At 34.9% G+C, this 22,755-nt stretch overlaps 1 protein-coding gene across 3 annotated transcripts in view; it reads left to right on the top strand.

Annotated features, from left to right (window-relative positions):
* The window catches only part of MEMO1 (mediator of cell motility 1), a 113,961-nt gene that overhangs the window by 46,955 nt on the left and 44,251 nt on the right, over nucleotides 1-22,755 (top strand). For 2 of the 3 annotated variants that reach the window (XM_055539735.1, XM_055539734.1), the window contains 3 exons: nucleotides 3,820-3,901; nucleotides 15,599-15,667; nucleotides 22,537-22,649. In XM_055539735.1, coding sequence (XP_055395710.1) covers nucleotides 3,820-3,901; nucleotides 15,599-15,667; nucleotides 22,537-22,649 — 264 coding nt within the window. The remainder of the gene's footprint in view (nucleotides 1-3,819; nucleotides 3,902-15,598; nucleotides 15,668-22,536; nucleotides 22,650-22,755) is intronic. The other variant, XM_055539737.1, reaches the window with a different exon arrangement.

Raw genomic sequence — 22,755 nt, 5'->3', positions numbered from 1 at the left:
GGTGCATAATTATGAAGGGATGCAATTTTGGATAACATTTTTAATACATGTTTTGAAATCTTAAAAAGATTCACATTGATTTACATAGTAATTCCATTCTGAGAGTCTCCAAAGGAGATAATTTAAAATATGAAAATAGAGATATGTGTTATAGAATTATTTATAATTGCACAAAAACTTTGAAAAAATCTAAACATATTAGAGTAATATTTAAGGAAACCAGTGATCCATTTACACAAAGAAATCTTATTTAACTATAAAATGTTAAAGTGTCCATAATATAGGAGAATACTTATGTATTGTTATGTAAATAAAAGCAGTTTACAGAATTGTCTATCATTTTAAAGACTAGCAGGAAAGTTGGAAAATATTAATTTTGGTGTTTTTTATAATTATAGGGCTATTGTTTTACCCTTGTCTTTATATGTGTTCCCCCATATTTTTTTTATAATGAAGAAATAGCAGATATAAATCAATATGTTGATGTTTAAAGAGAGTTGAGGTGAGACACTATAACCAGGTACTCTCAAGGATCAGTGGCAACATTTGATAGGGATAGGGAGTTTGTTTATAAATAGATTCAGAATAGTGATTCCAAGTTAATAGACTGTTAAAGGATTCAGTGCTGAACCCATTTTTCAGATTATGATTTTGTAAATCACCTCAAGGGAGGAGTACACTGTGATCCTTCAAATTTTGAATCCCTTTTAGGTATGAAATCCAATGGAATTGATATTAACTATATGAAAATTTTTGAAAGACTGTATGAGTGGGCAGGAATGTGGTTAAGTGATAGCCACTTGGCCAGATATGAGTTGGATGGTATGCACTGAAGATTGTTCACTGCATAGTTATTTGCCCTGATGAACTGTATCCTGAACTACAGAGTTTAGCAAAAATTATAAACAAATTCTTATGTTTGTAATTTTAGTGGGTAATAAGGAATCCAAGATATTTGGATTTGGTCTGACTCTTTGAGGTTTGTATCAAGGAGAACAATAATGTTCTTTACAACAAGATTGTTTCTGTGTTTTGGGTTTGCTATAGTGCTGCTCTGGATGGGCTTGGGGTCAAATTCAGTGAGACAGTTCTTGTGTTCCCAAGGGCATGTTATTTTCTGTGTGAGGAGTCTTGTCATAGATACATAAAAACAAATAGCATCCCTTGAGATGTATCTAAAAATAAGATACTTAGTTTTGTAAAAAGCATAGCAATAAGTTCTGAGTATATGATCAAGGTAAGACAACAGTAAGAAGGGAAGGGATTTGGGGAGAACTGCTGAAATGTTACTTTTTAAATTAAATGAGATGATTATATTCAGGAAGCCTTTTGAGAAACAGTTTTGGTTACAGTGAGAAGCATTCCCAGAAGCTAGTCTTCGATGATTTTTTTCACTATTCTCCATTGAAATAAAAATATCAGAACATTGTGGAGAGTGTGGTTTTCATAGTGCTACTATATTTCATTGATTTAAAGATGTAGATTTCCCCCAGATTTTAATATTTCTGACATTGAAATGGGTTTTGCAGTCAGTGGCATCTTTAAATCATTGTCAGTTGTGAAATGGTTATCACTGCCTACATATACCCAAACTCAATAATTAATCCTGTTGGTATGACTAGATAATGCAACCCATTGGTGTTTCAGGTAACATATCGTTTAAGGAAGAGATGAACACGCTGTGTTGTCTTCTGAAACCTGTTAGTTGCACTTTCTGGTGATACCTTTTGGTTTGGTAACATCAGGAAAGGTGTAGCATCACAACTTGAACAATGTGTGTCAGTTGCTTGCAGGAGAATTCTGAGGCAGTAGAGGTGCATTTTAAAAAGAAATATCACATCACTACTTCCTTAAATGGTACAGAGGATGATATTATGGAAAAACAGGGTCATTGATGACTGAGTTAAAAGAAATTTAGAAATCAGATTGTGAATATGAAGAAAATTTTAAGAATATTTTGAATTCATTTTGCTTTTGTTTTTACATAAACATGAGTGCTATGAACATTCATATCTAAATAAATTTAAGAACTTTTTCAATAAATATAAAAATTCTGAGAAAGGAAACAATTTTATTTTTGATAAGTAATAAGCTTGAATACGATGCACATCACCAGCTGTCTGCTAAGAGACTGCAAAGACCTAAAGAACACTTATCCTTTTATACAGCTAAGCAGATAAAATCCATTACATGCATATTCTTAGGATAAATAATAAGTAGTGCTCAAGAAAGAGGACTTGACAGCAACATTTGTCACACATAGTTCATTCTAAATTCACTTGATAATAATCAAGTGACCATAATCAGAGTGACCATAATGTATTAGCTAATTGCTTTATCCAAGGAAAAATAAACATGTATTTTTATGACAGGAAGTAATTTAGCAACCCGGGGCTAGGTGACCCTCTGAAGTTAGGCTCCTATCCTCCTTGATGATCACATTTCAAAGAGATGGCTACTGGGTCCTTGAGAAAGATGGTCCTGAGTTGCTGGTTAGAGGCTTGTTTAGCTTTTCTTTTTTCTTAATTAAAAAAATTTAAATTTGCATGCCAATGATAATGATCTTGTACAAAGGGACAAGTTAGGGCCGGAGAAAAGGATAGTTGGAAGAGCAGAGTCTTTGAGAAGGGAAGACAAATTGGGACCCAGTGCAGAAATAGTTTATTTTTCTTTTGATAGGAGCAGGAAAAGAGGAAGAGGAAACTCTTCTGAGTTTAGGGTGACTGACATTCAGGTTTGCCTGGGACTGAGAGAGTTCCGAGGACACCAGACGTCCAGTGCTAAAACTGGCGAAGTCCTGAGCAAACCAGGATGGTTGGGTATTCTTCTGCTGCTTGTTTTCCTTAACAAAGTGAAAAGGTTGATCATCTGCTGGGAATGGGAAGGGGATGACGGTTTAAGATAAATGGAGAAGCTATATGAAGTAATTCTTTTATCTTAAAGATGGAGGAGCAAATTCACTAGGTTGTTGTGGTATGATTTCTGGGCTTTGTCTCCTAAGGGTCTACTGAAATTTACAAACATAATTTCAAAGTTCTTATGGTTGTGTTTCTTTACAGTCTTATTCAGCTATTCAGGTGGATCTGCTGTGTTAGGTGGAATGCTGGTTTTAACTATGATTTGACTATGATGGAGGAAGAGAGGAGTAAAGGAGGAGGCCACAGGCAAAGAAGTGATTATAGTGATGGATCATCAAATCTCAGGATAGGTATAAGAAGTGGAGAAGAGAGGATGAAGGATAGTTGGCAAAATGACTCCAACAGACTTTTAGAAGTGAACTGGAATAATAGGAAGTGAAGAGAGTGGGATGCCTGAACTTGAAATTTTTGAGGTGGTATAGTTCCTGGTTATTGATATGATATGGGAATAGGGGCTGGAGTGGATGGCAGAAACAATCATTGAATATTGTAATGATCACACTATAGATGTGATTTTAGTGATTAAGGCAGCTTTTGATGCTCCAGAAATATTCAGTTATTTTCTTTTCATATACTGTTGTTTTCTGTTTGCTGTTTTATTTTGTTTGATCAGTACCTTTGTTTGAGGAGGTGTTGTTGTTCTTGAATGAAGATGGTTGTAAATAAATAAGTGGATGGATTAAAGCAAATATTGTTTAATCAGTACTTGTCTTTATCATATGGCTTGCTCCTGGAAACTTTATAATTGGTTAAATTTCAGACATTAACATCTAAAACAATGATCCACTGCCCATTAAGCTATTTTAGTCCCAAATAAGTTCAGTGAGAACTTTGTGTCATGTATGGTTACTGGTACTGGATTGCTTTGCTCACTCCAGTTTCCCTCTTGCTCTTTTTATAGGACCGCAGCTGAATGCCCAGCTAGAAGGTTGGCTTTCACAAGTACAGTCTACAAAAAGACCTGCTAGAGCCATTATTGCACCGTAAGTTTTAAGGGTCTTTACCCAGAATCTTTCATGTGTTGATTTTTAATAAAGGATGAATGTCTATGGATTGAATTAAAAATTAAAAATGCTGTGTTGAAATGAAGAAGTTATATTCACTAAATTGCATGATTGCTGTGGCTTTCACTTTAACTCAAGGATAAAGGAATTGGCTGTTTTCTCAGATGAAGAAGTTTCCAATTTTATTTGTGGTAATAAAACTGACTTTTAAAACAGTTAAACATTAGTTGAAACAGTTTAAACATTAGGTAAGCTTGGTGATTGCAGTAGTATTTGGTACAAATGAGTAAGTTCTATTTTAAACATTAAAAAGATTGACTTTAATCACATAATTTTAAACTTACAAATAAAAGTGTATTAAACATAATGTGGTGCAATATGGACTAGCAGCCAGGATTTTAGAGGATGGGTAGATTTTTTTTAAATGAAGGCAGTCTATAGCCTATTAGAAGGCAATCTGTTGTCAGTGTTAGAGGACTTTTTGAGAATTACAAGCTAACAAACACAGTTAACTGTTTGTATGGTATGAATTCAGTTAATTTTGATTTGGTAAATGTTGGAGTTTCTGCTGTTTCTCTCACAGCAGCATCTTTTATGTGACTTCTCGAGTTCAGGTTGGTAACTTGATAAATAATAAATAGTGAAAATAATAATAGTAACCACTTATTAAACACTATGAGAATTAAACAAGTAAATACACATAAAGAACTTACATTAATGTTGGGCACATAATAAGTATTATATAAATGTTACGTACTTTATGTGCCAAACATTTAGTTAAATGAGATCTAAGTTGATCTCATTTAAAAGACTCAGGAAGTTGACTACACTACTTACCAACTGTGTGACATACAAGTTATTTAATCTCTTGTGCCTTTGTCTTATTGGTAAAATTAGAATCATGATATTACCTTCATATAGTTTTTCTAACGATTAAATGAGCTAATCTTTATAAAACTTTTAGCATAATGACTTGCTGTTAACTTATTTTGTCATTCAGCAGATATCTATCAGGCTAAATACTAGATGCTCTTCTTTGTGCTGCTCTTTGAATAAATTGAAATCACTACTCACAGTGCTTGCCTTTTAGTATTTGGGGAATGCAGACAGTAAATAATAATTCTGTGTCGAGTGCAGTTGGGCACTAAGAAAAATAAAGCAGATGAAAAGATTGAGAGTGACAGCATGGGTTAGGAGTTGCTAGTTTATATAGCTTAATAACAAAAACTCTCCCTGTTAAGGAACAATTGAGCCTAAATGATGTGAGAGAGGAGTTATGCAGATACCCAGGAAAGAGAGTTTAGGTTGAGAAGCAGCAAGGACAGAGGTTCTGGGACAGAATATGCTTAGTGTGTTTGAGGAAAAGCAAGGCCAGTGTAGCCGGAGAGGCGTATGTGTGGGGAAGAGTGGTGGCTGAGATTGGCAGTGGGGGCTTGATTGTGGGGCGGCTTCGTAGGAAATCATAAAAGCTTTGGTTTTCATTCCAAGTTATATGGCAAGTATGGAGAAGCTTTAAGCAGAAAAGTAATACCATCTGACTTAGGTTTGCAGGGGATTACTCTTGCTGTGGTCTAGACTTTTTGTTTTGTGGAGGCAAAGAGTCTGTTTAGGAGGCTTTTTACTCTAGAACCTAAAGAGACGACATAATGACTTTGACTGGGAGTAGTGGTAGAGGTGATGAGAAGCAGTATATTCTGGGTATTTTTGAAGGTAGGGCTAATAAAGTAGAAGAAAAAGTCATGGATGACTTAAGTTTTGGCTTGTGAAATTGAAAGGATGGAATTGTGTTTGTATTAATTAAAGGAAAAAACAAGGGTAGAGGTGGGGAGTGGAATTTTAAGTGTTTGTATAGTCTCTAACATTTTATTCTCCCTGTGTTGAGATGTAAATGGGCAGCTAAATGTGTGAATTTGAGTACAGGGAAGAAGGGCTAGGCTGTGTTGGTATATCACACTTAACACAGTTAAGTGTGTAACTTATCACTTAAAGTCTAATTGGACTGTAGTAAATTAGGGAGTAAAATAGGAGAAATTCAAAGACTAAGCCCTTAGGCAAGCCAGCTTTATTTAGAGGTCAGGATAAAGATGAATATTTGCAAAGGAGATTTTGAAGGAGGACGAGGGAGGAAGGAGGAAAACCAAGAGTGAGTGATGTTTCTGGGAAGTAAAAGGATGAAAATGTGTCACGGAGGAGGAGATCAGGTGTGTCAAATTCTGCCAGTAGGTCAAATAAGATGCAGACTGATAATTGATAATTGGATACTGTGGAGATTGCTGGTTATTTTAGTAAGAACAATTTCTGTGGAGTGGTGGGGATGAAAGCACAGTTGGAGTGGGTTCAAGAAAGAATCAAGGAGGGAAGTGAAGATAGTGAATATAGAAATTTTTTGGGGGGAGAAATTTTGCTATAAATCAATGAGGGATTTATAAACAGGGCAATGGGAATATGGTGTCAATTTAAAGTAAGAGTTATTGAAGTGTTTATAATGTTGACACAATCCAGTAGAGAAAAATTGATGCAAGGATAAGTTGGGAAGTTTGTATAAGTGAGATCCGTGGTTGGGTGAGAAATGAGAGATTAGTGATCATCTTTTTATAGTATCTCATAATATATGTTCTATTGTCATTCCCATTTCTATGCTGATATTTGACTATTATGGTTAAAATGAGGTTAGTTATTCATGAAAAACTAGCTATGCTTGTTTCCTTCTTGTAGTTAGTTTTAAATTGAAATCTTTGGAAGTGGTCTGGGAAATGAGATGTTTGGGTCTGAGTTACAAATACTTTGATTTGTAAAAGATTTCTTAAGTTACCTGAGGTTTCAAAATGAATATTGAAAATAGTTTTGGCTTTGGTGTGCATGTTTCTGCCATATAGTGACTTTGTAGCTTATATATAAATAATTTCTACTTTGTTAATATATGAAAACTTTAAATGTAGTTAAGTTCATCTTATTATATGGTTTCCAGAGATAACTTTTCCAGAGTTACCTTTCTTTTTTTTTAAGGTAGAAAAGCAATAACAAATATTTTAATGTTAAATAGGCACAAAGGGGTTTCCAGGTGGTTCAGTTGCAAAGAATCTGCCTGCCAATGCAGGAGACACAGGAGACTTGGGTTTGATCCCTGGGTTGGGAAGATCCCCTGGAGGAGTAAATGGCAACCTGCTTCAGTATTCTTGCCGGGAAAATGTCATGGACAGAAGAGCCTGGCTATGGCTAAAGTCTGTGGGGCCACAGAGTAGGACGTGACACAGGTACAGAAAGGTCTTTGTAAGAACTACTTATATAGTAATTCGACAACTTAAAATTTTAAGATTTCTGTATTTATTTAAAATAAAAAATGTATTTTTAAAATTTTGTAAATTCTAGCTCTCTGGGACCACCTTTTCTTAGATTGTGCCTTCATAAGAATAAATCATACAAGGGGAACCTTAAAAAGACAAACCCAGAACCTAAGTAGCACACTTTTAAAGATGCTTAAACATTTGGTCCTTTTTATATTGATGTAGATTAAATAGAATAATGTCACTTATTATTGACATTAGAAGAATAAATATTGACCCATAAACTAACTGTTGATCAGTCTTAAAGAATTCGAATCTGTATGACATATAAGCAGGCGCATTTGGGAGAAGGATTCAAAAAGTTTGACTAAAAAATATCCTTATCCTTTGATTGAAACAGAACTACAGGTTACTTAAGGCACAGGAGACAGTGTGTGGCCCAGGGATATATATTGAAATGATCTCATGAACTAGGAGTTCCAAAAGCCTTCCCGCCATGAATGCCAGATACTTTGATGCCAGAATTGTTTATCTTGCAGTATTCTTGAATAATTCAGCAACCCTTAAAATGGATCTGTACACGTATGCATCACTTAAGAAACCTCTTACTGAATATAAAAATATAAGCCAATGATTATGGAAGGGGCTTAATTTACATGATGAAACTATATTTTGCTGTAAAGCATAGAATCTGCCTCCAATGCAGGAAACATAAGAGACTCAGGTTCCATCCCTGAGTCGGAAAGATCCCCTGGAGGAGGGCATGGCAACCCACTCCAGTACTCTTGCCTGGAGAATCCCATGGACAGAGGAGCCTGGCGGGCTACAGTCCATAGAGTTGCAAAGAGTCTGGCACTACTTAAGTGACTTAGCATGCATGCACACACAATGACTATTGGAGGCTCCCACCATACATTTACAGTAGAGTTTGATTTTTTTTTTAAAGTTTTTGGCTATACAACATGGCATATTCTACATTGACAGCATAGAGTCTTACCCACTAGACCACCAGAAAAAGTCTGTTAGAGTTTGATTTCTTAGTGGCTAATCCAGCAGGAATAGTATGGAACAAAGGATACTTTTACTTTTCATTCTCCACCTTTTTTCATTGTTTGACTTTTTTCTTTTCTTTTTTTTTTTTTTTTTTTACTGTGGACATGTATTACCTTTAGTATAAAAACTGTTTTGAAAGTCAAGAAACATTTATATAGAAGACCAGGTTGTATATAGTGAAGCATACCTATAGAGCTCTTACCAGTGTATATCGTGAGATAGTGTATCTTCATAAATTATCTAGTTAATTTTATTTCCTAGAGATATGCAGTCCTTGTTAAGTGGCAGGTTATTCATGGCAGTATCTCAAATCATATATACTCTAGCAGTAAAAGAAACTCAATATGCAGCATTGTGGTTAGTTTATTCTTACTTGACTTTTTAGCTCATAACACTGTTTACTTAATATTTGTGAGGTTCCAATTATAAAAATAAAATATCCTGAATAATGGCTGTTTTACCTGGACATTTTTGGGGTATAACAATCTACTGATATTTTTTATTGAAGCAGGAATCTTTAGGGCCATTGAGCCATGCCTGTGAAAGAAAAGAATACAAAGTTAGGTGCAGCAGAATAAAATTGAGAGGGCAATATGGAGGTTGCTGCTTCTGTGAACTGTTTGGGGCCAGTTGTCCCTCAGCTTGATCCTGTATGCTCACAGGTGTTGTTTTTTTGTTTTGTTTTTTCAAATTTTTGTTGGCATATAGTTAATTTACAATGTTGTGTTAGTTTCAGGTGTACAGTAAAGTGAATCAGTTTTTTATATATATATTCACTTTTTTTTTTTAAAGATTCTTTTCCCATGAAGATCATTACAGAGTATTGTGTAGAGTTCCCTGTGCTCTGCAACAGATTGTTATTAGCTGTCTATTTTATATATAGTAGTGTGTATGTTCACAGGGGTTTTTAACTTTAGATTTTAGGTTTGTAGATCATAGCTTAAGGTTGCAAACTTTTCTTAAATCTCTTAAAAAGGAGATGTCATTTCATCTAGTCCAGTCTTCTCATTTCATCCAGTGCGGTCTTTATTTTGCATTTTTTGCTGCTGTTCAGTAGAACTAGGACTACTAGATTCTGACTTTGTTGAAGTCAAATAAGTATTCTTTTACGATTCCCTATATCCTCTTTGATGAAAAGCCTCTCATAGAATATTTGTAGACTCTTGGCATTCATGGTTGATATTATATCATACTGCAAGGTCGCTGTATGGAAAACTGTCACTTAACCGGTGAATGATCATGGACAGTGACTTTACATCCTCATTTAATAGCAGCTCTGTAAGGGGCACAAATTCTGGTAGGTTAGGAACTGGACTTGCTGATACAAAGGGTCTGCTATGTAGGCGTAAAGGGAGAAACAAAAGTACTCTGCATTAAAAGAAAGATTAGTTTTTAGAGGCATAGCTCTAGCCTAATGACAAATAATAGATATTAGAGTATAATTCTGTATTTGTTTTCATGAGAAGTTATATTAAGAATCAGAGTGACCTGTAACTGCTAGCAAGGATGTCTTTGTATTAAGGATTTTAAAAACTTTAAAAAGACTGACTTGGATACACTTTTATGATGCATAGTCAAATATCTGTAGAGTGCAAATTTTCATTGCTCTTCTGGCTGTCATGCACAAAAGAAAATAACTTAGTCATTCCCTTAGCAAAGCCTTCTTTCTTGTGTGTGATCTCTTAATGGAACCTCTTTCTACATACATGTAGAATTAGATTCTATTAGCAAGAGAAAGGTATAGGGACAGAGGATCACTGGTGAGAATTGATGATAATTACTACAACTTTATTCTTTACCATATATCTGGGCCAGGATAAAGGAAAGTAATAGAAATTCTCTTCTTTGACTGTGATCTTAGTCCTTTCATGTAAGTAGAGTTCCTCACTATGGGGGATAAGAGGGATGGTATACTCAATGATTTTTAAAAAAAGATACACTGCAATGTATTCTTTATCCAGGTTAGGACTCCTCTCTCTTTGCCACTATTTTGTCTTTCGTTCAAGCATACTTTTAAGCCTTCAGCTTCAGAAAGGACTAAAACCGTGAAATCTGAGTTCTTATTATGAAACAAGTTTACCTTAGTTAATCATGTTATTAAAGCTATCGTCTTTCCCTGTAGTCTTACAGGATATATGATTCTGGAATTATTCATTAGTTGTTAGGACATTTACTTTTCCAACTCCATGGACTCTTCCCCCTTTTCCTTCAAATATGTAAAGGTTTCTTTTGGTGGTTAAGAATGGGTTCTGGAGCTCTACTGCGTGGCTTTGAATCCTGGAGTACCACTTACTATCTGTATGACCTTGAGCAAGTTTCTTAGCCTTTCCGCTTTAGTTTCTTCACCTATAAAAAGAGAAGAATAGTAACTCCTATCTCAGAGAGTTGTTAGGATTAAAAGAAATGCTTTGAGTTAACATAGAAGATTGCCTGACATGTGGTAAGCACTTAGTAGATGTTAGTTACCACCATTAATCATAACTGCCCTCTTCTTCTTTTTTCTACTTGGTCACTAAGATATGTCAGTTTTTCTTTTTAGACTCTAGTGCATTGATTTCTCATTTCCCACTGATGCTGACGCCATTCTGGACCATGACATTACTACCTGAAACCTCAGTTTCCGAGAGAGCTTCATGTAACTCTTCTGTCCCTAATGTCCTCTGTGCTTGTGTTTCAGTACACGATGACAGTTTTACGAGGTCACTTGCCTGCTCAAGAGCATACATCAGCTTTTCAGAAACTTGTTTCACCAAGTCCAGACTTGATACTGAGTCAGAGTCTCATTCTGTCTTAGTACTACTCTCTTATTGCATTCAGGCCAATTTCATATTTTCTCATTTACATCATACATTTGGACATTTGCTCATGTTTTTCCTTCAGCCTTTATTCCCTTCCTGCATGCCCTTACACTTCTTCTCTTACTATTTCTGTCCTACCTGTTCTTCAAGAATCTAGTGTTTCTAAGAAGTCTGGCATTTAAGAACGCACACACTTACAGTGAATTAACGTATGACAAAGGAGGCGTGATTATACAATGGAGGAAAGACAGCCTTTTCAATAAATGGTTCTGGGAAAACTGGACAGGTACATGTAAAAAAGTGAAACCATTCTTTAACTCTGTATATAAAAATAAGCTCAAAATGGATTAAAGGCCTAAATGTGAGACCAGACACTATAAAACTCCTAGAGGAAAACAGGCAGAATAACTCTCTGACATAAATTGCAGCAATATCTCTTTCAGTCTATCTCCCAGAATAATGGAAATAAAAGAAATAAATAAACAAACATGGGACCTATTTAAATTCAAAAGCTTTTGCACAGCAAAGGAGACCATAAACAATATGAAAAGACAGCCCACAGAATGGGAGAAAATATTTGCAAATGATTTGACTGACAAGGGATTAGTCTCCAAAATCTATAAGTAGCTTGTGTGCCTCAGTATCATCAAAACACACAGCCCAATAAAAGGGCAGAAGACCTAAATAGACATTTCTCCAAAGAAGACATACAGATGGCCAAGGGGTATATGAAAAGATGTTCAGTTGGGAGAAGGGATAGTTAGGGAGTTTGGGATTAATATGTACACACTGCTATATTTAAAATGGATAGCCAACAAGGACCTACTGTACAGCACATGCAACTCTGCTCAGTGTTACATGGCAGCTTGGATAGGAGGGAAGTTTGGGGAAGAACCGATACATGTATATGTATGGCTGAGTCATTTTGCTATGCATCTGAAACATCACAACATTGTCAATCAGCTGTGTTGTTGTTTAATCGCTGAGTTGTGATAAAAAGTTAAAATATGTATTTTAAAAAAAGAACTAAGCTTGAGTAGTAACAGCATTGGTAAAACCGGGAGAGACTCAGAAAGACAGGTTGATTTAGAGATTGGAGCATAGATTGGGGTTCAGGGCCTTTAAATTCACGAAGAGCAAATAGTAACTAAGGTCTGAAAAGCAGATCTAAGAAGAAAGGACCAGTTTAAGATATAAGAATTGAGAAGTGGAGGAATGTGAAGTGAGTGACAACTAAGAGCAAAATAGTGTTGAAAATCTGAATGTCATTCACGTTTGAGACAGACCAGGACAGGTCTGGATGGATCAGATGAATTTTAAGGTCCACATGACAGGGCAAGACAGTGTATTTCTGAATTGATTGGAAGGAGCCAGTAATGTTAAGATGAGGAACAGGTGTTAAGAATCTGAAGCAGTTGGTATTGGTGTCTTGGGCACTGAAAGATGGGGGTTATAATTGGATCAGATACAGCCTCTGGTTAGTCTGGAGTATCAAGATTAGTACAGGATGACAGCAAAACTGAATTTGCTGAGCCACAGGACAACTTACATTACTTCTGGCTAGAATTAGAATTGGGTTGTGAGAATATCGCTATATTGAGGCAGTTTGATAGGCTCCCTTGACAGAGATGTGCGAATGGAGTGACCACCATTAATCTGATGAGTAAAGCCTTCTGTGATTACAGTGTGCTTAGCATATGTCCCATGTTACTTTAGTCCTAATTAAGCATGCACATTGCTATCTTGTATGACTGTGATTGACTTATGTGACTTTTTTTCTGTGTTTAGTTAAGATGAAAGTACCATTTTTAAAACAGCTCTATTGGGGTATGATTAACATTCAGCTCCATATAAAGTGTATAGTTTTATATGTAAGTTTGAAATATGTATATACCTGTGAAATCATTACCACAATTAAGACAGTGAACATACTCCTCATCTTCAGAAGTTTCCTTGTGCCTTCTTTACCTCTCTGCCCTTCTCCCCACCCTTCTATGTCCACTGATTTCCTGTCACTATAGTTTTTATTTTTTAGAATTATTTATTTTTTTAATTTAAGTATAGTTTATTTACAGTATTGGGTCAGTCTCTGCTCTACAGCAAAGTGACTCGGTTTCACACACACATATATGTATATATTCTTTTTCAAAATTAAACATTTTTAATTATAGAATTATTTAAATGGAATCATATAATATGAAACTTTTGTCTGTGTTCTCTCACTCAGCATATTTATTTTTCTTTATTTTGCCATTCCTTTTTTTTAAGCATAATTATTTTGAGTGTGTCAATAGTTTGTTCCTTTTTATTGCTGAAAAGTTACTTTGTTGTATGGATATTTTTTAATTTGTTTATCAGTTCACCTTTTGAGGGATAGTTGACTGTTTCTGTTTTTGGCTATTGCAAATAAAAATGGGATGAATATTGGAGTATAAATCTTTGTGTGCACATAATGCCTTTTTTTTTTTTTTTTTAGGAGTGGAATAGCTGGCAGGAGTTATATGGCAGAAGTATGCTTAGCTTTTTTTTTTTTTAAATAAAGACATTGCCAAACCATTTTTTCCAGAGTAGTTTTACTGTTTTGCATTTCCACAAGTACAGACTGAGTTTCAGTTCTGCATCCTTGCCACACTTGGTATGGTCACTCATTTTATTTTAGCTTATTCTAGTGGGTGTTTAGTGGTAGCTCATGGTTTTAATTCGCCTCTCCTTAATGACTAACTGATGCAGAGCCTTCTCTTGTATGCTTTTTTGCCATCCCATGTGTTCTTTTTGAAAGTATCTGTTCACATCTTTTTCTATTTAAAATTTTTAAAAAATCATAATAAAATATACGGAACATAAAATTTGCCATTTTAAGGATTTTTAACCATTTGTATAGTAGTGTTAAGTGCATTCACATTGTTGTGTAGCCAGTCTTCAGAATTCTTTTTGTCTTGTAAAATAGTTACCTGTGTCTTTTTAAAGCATTAGGTTGTTTTGAAATTTCTTTGTATATCAGATATAAATCTTATATCAGATATTTGCTTTTTCTTTATATATTTAGATATAAATCCTTTATCAGATATATGCTTTACAAATATTTTCTCCCAGTCTGTGTTTTGTCTTTTCAGTTTACTGTGCATCTTGAAATTGGCCATGATAGGAATGATTTACTCCACATTAATAGGCAGATTGCTACAAATCAGGACTTTATTTTTTGTTGATTATATGTCTATACTTAAGAAAAGAAATGGGGAAAAGTTAATAATGCAGGTTAAACTTTATGGTATGTCTATAGCTTTACAATTGTGACTAGCACAAAGAAATGAGGAAGAAAATATGCTTTCCAGTATTTAAAAAACTACTGTCTAATAAACAAAGACATTTTTCAAGTTGTTGAATGAGTGAAATTCAGACATATGTCTTCATTGTTTCACTCTTTTCATCTGCAGTCATTATTTGGCTAATGAATAAAGAGGTCAGCTAAAATCAGGGAAAGCATTCTGGGACAATCAATTGCCTGTGCGGAATTTGCAGTAAAGGATATTACATATTTTTTCATTGTTTGTAAATTGTGTGATATATATCTTTTTATTTCAGTAAAATTTATAATAAGCTTCTGTATATATGTATACATTTTTTTTTCCCTGCAGAGCCATTTGTTAAACATTTACTGCCCACACACTAGAAGCATTAAAGAAAATATTTCTAGACTCACATAACATGAATCAAGAAAGAAAATTGAAGTTCTGAAATGAAAGCATTGTATGGGTGATCAGAGAACTAATGTAAAGCTAAGACCAGAGGGTGAGAAGGATAGAATGCGTAATAGAGAGAGAAAATGAAAGGGCGTGGTACGTAAAAGGCCAGGTCAGGTCTCTTACCTCTGCGTATGCAGAGGGACATGAGCTGTTTCTCATAAGGTATTTGTTTTGCTCTGATTTGACTTGCTTTTAATCTTATCGTTTTTGTGTATGTAATAGTCTGTTGATGGTATTGAACAGGAATGTTAAAAACTCACATCTTATTATTAGTGTTACATTGCGTGTTAAGTCGCTTCAGTTGTGTCCAACTTTTTGTGACCTGATGGACTATAGCCTGCCAGGCTCCTCTGTCCCTGGGATTCTCCAGGCAAGAATACTGGAGTGGGTTGCAGTGCCCTTCTCCAGGGGATCCCAACCCATGGATTGAACCTGAGTCTCTTTCATCTCCTCCGTTAGCAGTCAGATTCTTTACCACTGACTCCACCTGGGAAGCCCCTTAGTGTTACATTAGCAACTTCAAATAAGCCATGAAAAATTTAAATCTAATTTTTCCTTTAGATCAAAAAAAAAAAAATTACAAAATACTTTTTAACATTTAAAATTGGAACACAGAACAATCATGTGTTCCCTGTGCTATTCTAGAAGTTGCATCATTCCCTACATTGCTTTTTAATCTATACACATAATTCTGTTATGTTTACCATAATTACTATATTTCTTTCAGAAGTTATTTTTCTCCCAGAATGATTTGCTTTTGAATCTGATCATTAAGTTAAACATTTTTTTGTTTTGTAGCCATGCAGGGTATACGTACTGTGGGTCTTGTGCTGCTCATGCTTACAAACAAGTGGATCCATCTATTACGTAAGTAATATAGCTAGATTCCATTTTGATAGGTGATTGGAGATTATATCATACTTACTTTGTCACTGAAGTAATTTGTTTTACATATTATATATTTGATTTCATTAAGAATTTGACTTTTTATCAATTTGATTATAACATGTAGGCTATAAAAAGCTTTAATACTGTTTTTCATTATCTGAACATTTGGTTATTACCTTCCCTTCGATGGTGAAATATTTAGTTCTGGAAATGTTAGATTGTTAATACACTATTGTGATTTTGTAAGAAATATATATTTGGTCATGTAGATGATCAAAATATATTTCACATATATATTTAGTTTTCTTCCATAGTTCCCCAAACCATTAGACTTTCCTAAGTGGTGACATTGGCAAAAAAGGTGTTTCTTGTATGTTAATGAAGTGACTTTTGGATCCCATCTAAGAGTGGGGACTGGTTGCCAGAATATTCAACCTGTGTTTAGAAGGTTGGAATTTTCATTCCCACTTCCTGACCTCCTCTGGGGAGGGGAGAGGGCCTGGAGGTTGACTCAATCATGATCTTGATTAAAAGCCCCAAAGGGCAGGCTTTGGAGAGCTTCTGGGTTGGTGAACGTGTGGAAATTCAGGGAGAGTGACCTGCCTGGAGAGGGCATGGAAATTCCTGGCTCTTTCCCCTAAATTGCCCTTTGCATCTCTTCCATCTGGCTGTTACTGAGTTACATCTTTCTATAATAAACCAATGATCTAGTAAGTGAAATGTTTTTCTGAGTTTTGTGAGCCGCTCTAGCAAATAAATTGAACCCAAGGAGGGGGTCATGGGAACCTCTGACTTGTAATCAGTCTGTCAGAAGTACAGGTAATAACCTGGACTTAATTGGAATCTGAATTGAAATTCAAGGGGGTGGTTGTTGGAATATCTCTAATCGGTAATGCCTAAGTGACAACCTGGGCTTGTGACTGGCATCTGAGGTGGGGGATGGCTGTGGGGACATTCTTGTAGGACTGAACCCTTAACCTGTGGAATCTGATGTTGTCTCAAGGTAGATACTGTCAGAGCCGAGTGTGCCCCTCTCCTGCCCCCATGAATGCACTGAGTGGAAGTGGGTCCAGGAACATGACCAGTTAAATAGTTTGCTTTTTAAAATTTTCTTTGAAAACCTGGAGTTGAACACTTTTTAAAGAAAAATCCAAAGCCCTTTGTTCTGTTTTAATCACTTTATAATTGAAAATTTCTTATTGTACTGGTTAAATTCTGATTAATGAATGAAGAATAATTTCTCATTGACAGGAAAAGGTATCTGAATTATTTTAGAATCTGACAATGAATTTAATATGGTGTTTGAAGTATATTATCTCATAATAATTTAATGACAGCTCTGAAATTAGCTTAAAAAAATCTTCCTGGCAAATTGAGACTGAGTCATATAGTACTCTATAAAATGAGAAAGTTGTGAACCTTAAAAGCTTAGTATACCACTCTCTAAAATAAGAAACTTGTGAAATTTCAAAAATTTCTGTAGGAAACTTTTAATTCTGTCAGATGTCAATTGGTTGATTAGACCTGTACTAGCATAGATGAAGTATAATCATTCGTGGTAAGATGTAGAAATAACTCACAGTAGCCTGAGTTTAAGAGAATCTCACCCTCAGCCTACTTCCTTGCCTTTGAGCAGTTTGTTCAAATTGTTAAAAAAGCTGCTCTCTTTGTTTTTTATGTAGTAAGTTTGCCTGCACATTTTATCAGGCCTTTATTGAAAGTTATTTTTAGTCAATTTTTAATAATAAATAGACTATAGTATTGCCAGATAATTTGAGGAGAGTCTTTAACAGATATTTCATAATACATATTTAATGTATAATTTTAACGTGTTTCATGAATAAGAGTGAAGTGGAAATTAGATTGTAAAGCTTTTTAGAAACATCCTTTATTTGACCCTGGTCTATAAACCGTCTATAATCAAGGCTAGTTCATATAACAGCTTTTTCCAAACCTTTTCCTGTTTGGCAGAATTTTTTTGATGATGATATGTACTGAAACGGCACCCCAGAATTAATTTGGCCTAGGAGTGCATAGAGAGTCTATATTGATATAAGTGGAAATTGTGTGTTAAATAAGCTGATGGACAGTAAGAATGGAAGGGAAAAAATGGTAAAAAGGAAAGAGAGTAAAAGGTAAAAAGGAAGGACTGAGGAGGTGATAAAGGCGATCAGTAAAAAGAAAGACAAATGATGGGTAATGTGAGTGATCACCTTATTCTTGTAATTATTATATTGGAATTGAATTCTGAATAAATAAATTTGAAGGTCTGAGTGTTGAAAATGATCATTGACAGTCATAGTTGTATTCTCTTGAAAGTGGCTCTCCCTGAGCTTTGCAATGTCTTCAGAGTCCTTTGAGAAGATAGAGAACACATGCTTTTGGGAATAATAAGTATAGAGAAAAAATAACAGTCCAAGAGAGAAGCTTGAACTTGATACACTGGCTTCCATTCTTACTTTCCTATTCTCTACATGTCCACCAGGATCATCTTTTGTGCATAGACTTTGAATGGATCTTTTACCTTGGCATGATTTTTTGATATCTTACATGACATTTTGAAAATACTTGTTCATTGAGTTAGGCAGGTCTTTCAAATGTTGACATTTCATCATACAATGTAAAAAAAAAAATCACATTTGTTAATATCACCATCAATTTCATTAGAAATATTTTTAATTATTGGGACGCTGTCAATCTCACAGTGATACAAGTTTTGCAAAAGTCCTAACTTTCACTTAAAAGTTTCAGTTTTATCATTGGCAACAATATGTCAAATGTTTTCTACGAAGTGTCAGGCTCATTTTGTTTGTTTTCTAGAAAATCTCTGCCAGTTAGCTAAGTTGGAATAACCACAATTTCTCTGCAGTCATTTTTTGAACTCAAAATTGTGTTCCATGGGGAAAATGTTTACTTTAGCTCATAACTCAAAAACACACAAATGCTTTTTCCTTGAGACATGCTTCTGTATGTTGCAGAGGTGCTTTGTGCATTTATTACCACAAATTGAATGCATTTTGTCATACAGCATATTTTAATAAAACTGTATTCAGAGTTCAGCATTTAATGAAATGAAACTGGCTTTAAAAAAACAGCGTGGGTGAAGGTGAAGAATACATCACTACTAGGACATTTTTATTCCATTATCTTTATTGTAGCCAGCAGTTTACACAGTCTCACTTTTGTACCACAAGTGCAAATAAATGTTAACACACTGCAAAGGCAGATAACTTCTTTGTATTACTATGAAAATAGTTTTGATTTTGTGAACTCCTTGAAAGGGTATTGAGGAATCCACAGTTCACACTTTGAGAACTGCTATAATTCAAGGTGATTGGATTTATATTGTGGATAAGGTATTGGAGATAGCATCTCTGGGGAGATGATCTTTAAGCCAGCAAAAGAAGCAATTAATGTGAAAAAGCTTTGAAATAGGCAGAGGTATCCTTGTCGTCAGGGCACTGCAAAGACCACCAGTGTGTATAAAGTACTGTGATCTAAGTGGGGGAGAATCACACTGGAGGGACCAGTTCATTTGCGACTTTAGAACCTGTTTTAAGGATTTTGGATTTTATCCTCTGACCATGAAAACCCTTTGAAAGACATTTTAAGTGGGAGAGGGATATGATCTGATTCATATTTTAGAAAGAGTACTCTGGCCATTTAAGAAATTTTTAAAATTATACATTAAGTTCTTTCCCATATTTATAGTTGCCAAGTCTTTTCCTATTACTGAAACTTTAAAAACTGAAACTCAGGATGTTACTTAGATAATAACTTGATTTTGATTCGTATCTTTCAGAAAACTTTGCAGGGCAGAAAAAGAGAGCCGAAAGGAATCTTCTTTGGGGCCACATGACATTTTATTTTTCAGTTAAAATATCTCCACTAACTATGAAACATTAAAAAACAAATTACTTGTGTTCCATTACTTAGTATAAATAGTTGACTATGAGAACAGGCATTTAAGTAACTCATGTGTTGAGTGCACGGACTACTCTCTTAGTAACTCCACAAATGTGGATTCTCTGGAGGTATAATTATATGTAAACTACATTATTTCCTGAAAGAATGCTTACTGATTTTTTTCCTGTTTTTTCATATTAAAGGTTTCTTTTATATGTATAGTAACAGTGATTATATGCAGATATTTTAAAAGTAACCCCTTTACGACAAAGCACTTTGTAATTAATTAAAGGGAGAGAAAGTGGCATTACTTCCAGTGCTTACATTATCCATTTCTCTCCAAAATATGTGTATGGCTTAGGTGTTTATGGACCTAGCGATCTAGGGGGGAAGAAAGAGAAAAGATGTTATTTTTTTATTTATGCTGTTAATTGTCTTTTAGCATGTAGCTAACACAGAGATTCAGTCTGAGATTAGTACTCATTCAATGTGTATTTTGTTTTTCCTTCTTTTCAACAATACTTAGCTTTTTTTGGTTTGTTTTTTGGTATATCACTTTTAAGGGTTTTGTATTGATGGGACTTAAATCTCTTTTTTCCCCTGGTATCTCTCTTAACTAAATGCAGAACTTCACTGTGTTGCTTTTGGGTGACTTTCAACCTTTGGGGTACCCAGCTGGATAATTCAGACTGATGGGAGCTCTTTTCTGAACTAGGCTTTATCTTTTCATCTCAGTTGGGTCTGACAAAAACACAAGCAAGATGAATAGCCATGTATTAAATTAGAGGAAGCAGTTAGGCTTTCTGACCTCGGGTCTTTATTTCTGAAGTAATACTCATCTTTTAATCACTGTTAGAAGAACCTTGTTACACTTACCTATGAAATATATCTGTGCCTCAATTGATATTATAAAAGTCATTTCATGTTTTAATTATCCTGAATTCCCAGGAGTGCTCTGATTTTAAGTATTCTAGTCTTCTTTTCTTAGAAATACATTCCTCAATCATAAAAATGCTTTTCTTTTCTTACTTAGCTCTTAATTCATACTGGGTTGGCCAAAAAGTTTGTTAGAGTTTTCTGCTTACGTCCTGTGGAAAAACCCGAAGGAATTTTTTTGCCAACCCAATATAGTACCTTGTCCTTAAGCAAGTTTCCTAAACACTCAGGTATACCATTATTTATGTCCCACGTTAGACTTTAATTTTAAAAAGTGTGGTGTTATTTATATGCCATTAAGGTGTGAGAACATAGTGGTGTCTCTTTGTTCATTTAGGAATCTGTGGATTTGATTTTTTTTTTTTTCTTAAACGTTATTGATTTGCTCATAGAGATGATGACAGGAAGTGAGTATTAGCAGGGGAGGTGAGAAAAGGGATTACGTTTCTGACTAGAAATGCTTTGTGGTCTTACGTGTCTGCTCTGAGTGACATCTTGAGGATTGCAGTTTCTTCAGGAGATTTTGGGACGAAACTGAGAATCACCTTTTCCTTACCTACATCTTTCCTAGCTCCCCCAACCCTCCCAACACCTCAGATAGCAAGTAAGATACACCCAACCATAGGTTAATTTTCTTAACCTCTAATAGAATTTTATAAAAATAAATACTTTGCAATATGCCGCACATTCCTTGGCCTGCAAGTTTTCGATGTGAAACAGGTAGAGCTCTGGTGTCTCAGTCTTTGAGTGTTTGTCCCTTAATTGAGCAATGAGTAGCTTTTAATTTTCTCTAGAAAAATTTTAATTTTTCTTAGAGTTTCCTGTCTGTGAGCGTGTGTGTGGTGGGGAAAGTTTTGTTCATGTAAATCTGGGAGAATAGAGAAAAAGGAGAGTTTTGGAATTCAGATTGTAGAGATGTTTGAGATAGAATAAGAATTCGTCCATTTTAATCTTGGTGTTTGAGATAAAGGGATTGTAAAGATTTAAGCTACAAGTTAGCCCCGTTCTTTTCTTTAGCCTATAGTGCAAAGAACACATAATTATGTTTGTTTTTGGGAATGACTTCTACCGTTCTGTAGGAACAGATAAAGCTTACTATACTGAGTTCTTCTCAACAAAATGCCTTTCTTCTCTGCCATGGATGAAATGTGGAAATAGCTTTATCTGAATAATTCTTTGTAGTAGTATGTTGGATTTTCATACTTTATACTGTTATGTAGTTTTATTAAAGTTGTAGGCAAGTTTAGGATGTGTTTGAGATTTTATTTAATAGCTGGAATGTTTAAAATGCAATTAATGTAGCTATTGAAAACCTGTGTTCTAGCCATTGTGAATACAGACGTGATTTTAAGCATAGTCAGTTGGTTTACTGTAGATAATTAGTAACTGGTATTTCCAGGTATTGAACATGATTCTTTTAAAGCCCTTTCAACAGAAAGACAGAGACAAGGAACTGAACTGAATTTAGAAGCCAGTCATTAGGTACACTAGTTTGCTAGTGCTGCCATAACAAAACACCATAAACTAGGCGATTGGAACAACAGAAATTTATTTTCTCCTCGTTCTGGATGCTGGAGAAGTCCAAGATGAAGGTGTTCACAGGGTTGGTTTCTTATGAGGCCCCTTCCTTGGCTTGCAGATGGCTGTCTTCCTGATGTCTCTTCACGTGGTCAGTTACCATTTTGTGTGTGCACCTTTGGTGTCTCTTTCTCTTCTTGTCAAGACACCAGTCATATTGAATTCAGGCCTCACCGTAATGACTTCACTTTAACTTAACCACCTCTTCAAAGACCTTATCGCCAAATAGGTTCCATTTTAAGGTACAGGGGGGCGGACTTTATGTATGATACCAAGAGAACGCAATTTAGCATGTAACAGTAGGTGATGAAATCAAGAAGGAAAACAGTATTACACGTAATTTTTTAAAATTACTTTTTTTTCTTTTTACTTAATAAAGTTTGTGTAGAAGTGCAATTGTCCTGTGTTTTTTGTTGTATATCTCCTAGCCGGAGAGTTTTCATCCTTGGGCCTTCTCATCATGTGCCCCTTTCTCGATGTGCACTTTCCAGTGTGGATGTATATAGAACACCTCTGTATGACCTTCGTATTGACCAAAAGAGTAAGTATATAGAACTCTTACAGCTTGTAAACAAAGTTTTTAAAAATAGGAATTATGAGTTTATTTTAAGTTAAAAATATTACTTTTGTAATATTTCAATTTTAAA

The sequence above is a fragment of the Bubalus kerabau genome, chromosome 11, assembly GCF_029407905.1.
Source record: "Bubalus kerabau isolate K-KA32 ecotype Philippines breed swamp buffalo chromosome 11, PCC_UOA_SB_1v2, whole genome shotgun sequence".
NCBI lineage: Eukaryota > Metazoa > Chordata > Mammalia > Artiodactyla > Bovidae > Bubalus > Bubalus kerabau.
The sequence above is the reverse complement of the archived record's forward strand: the minus strand, read 5'-3'. Positions and strand labels throughout refer to the sequence as shown.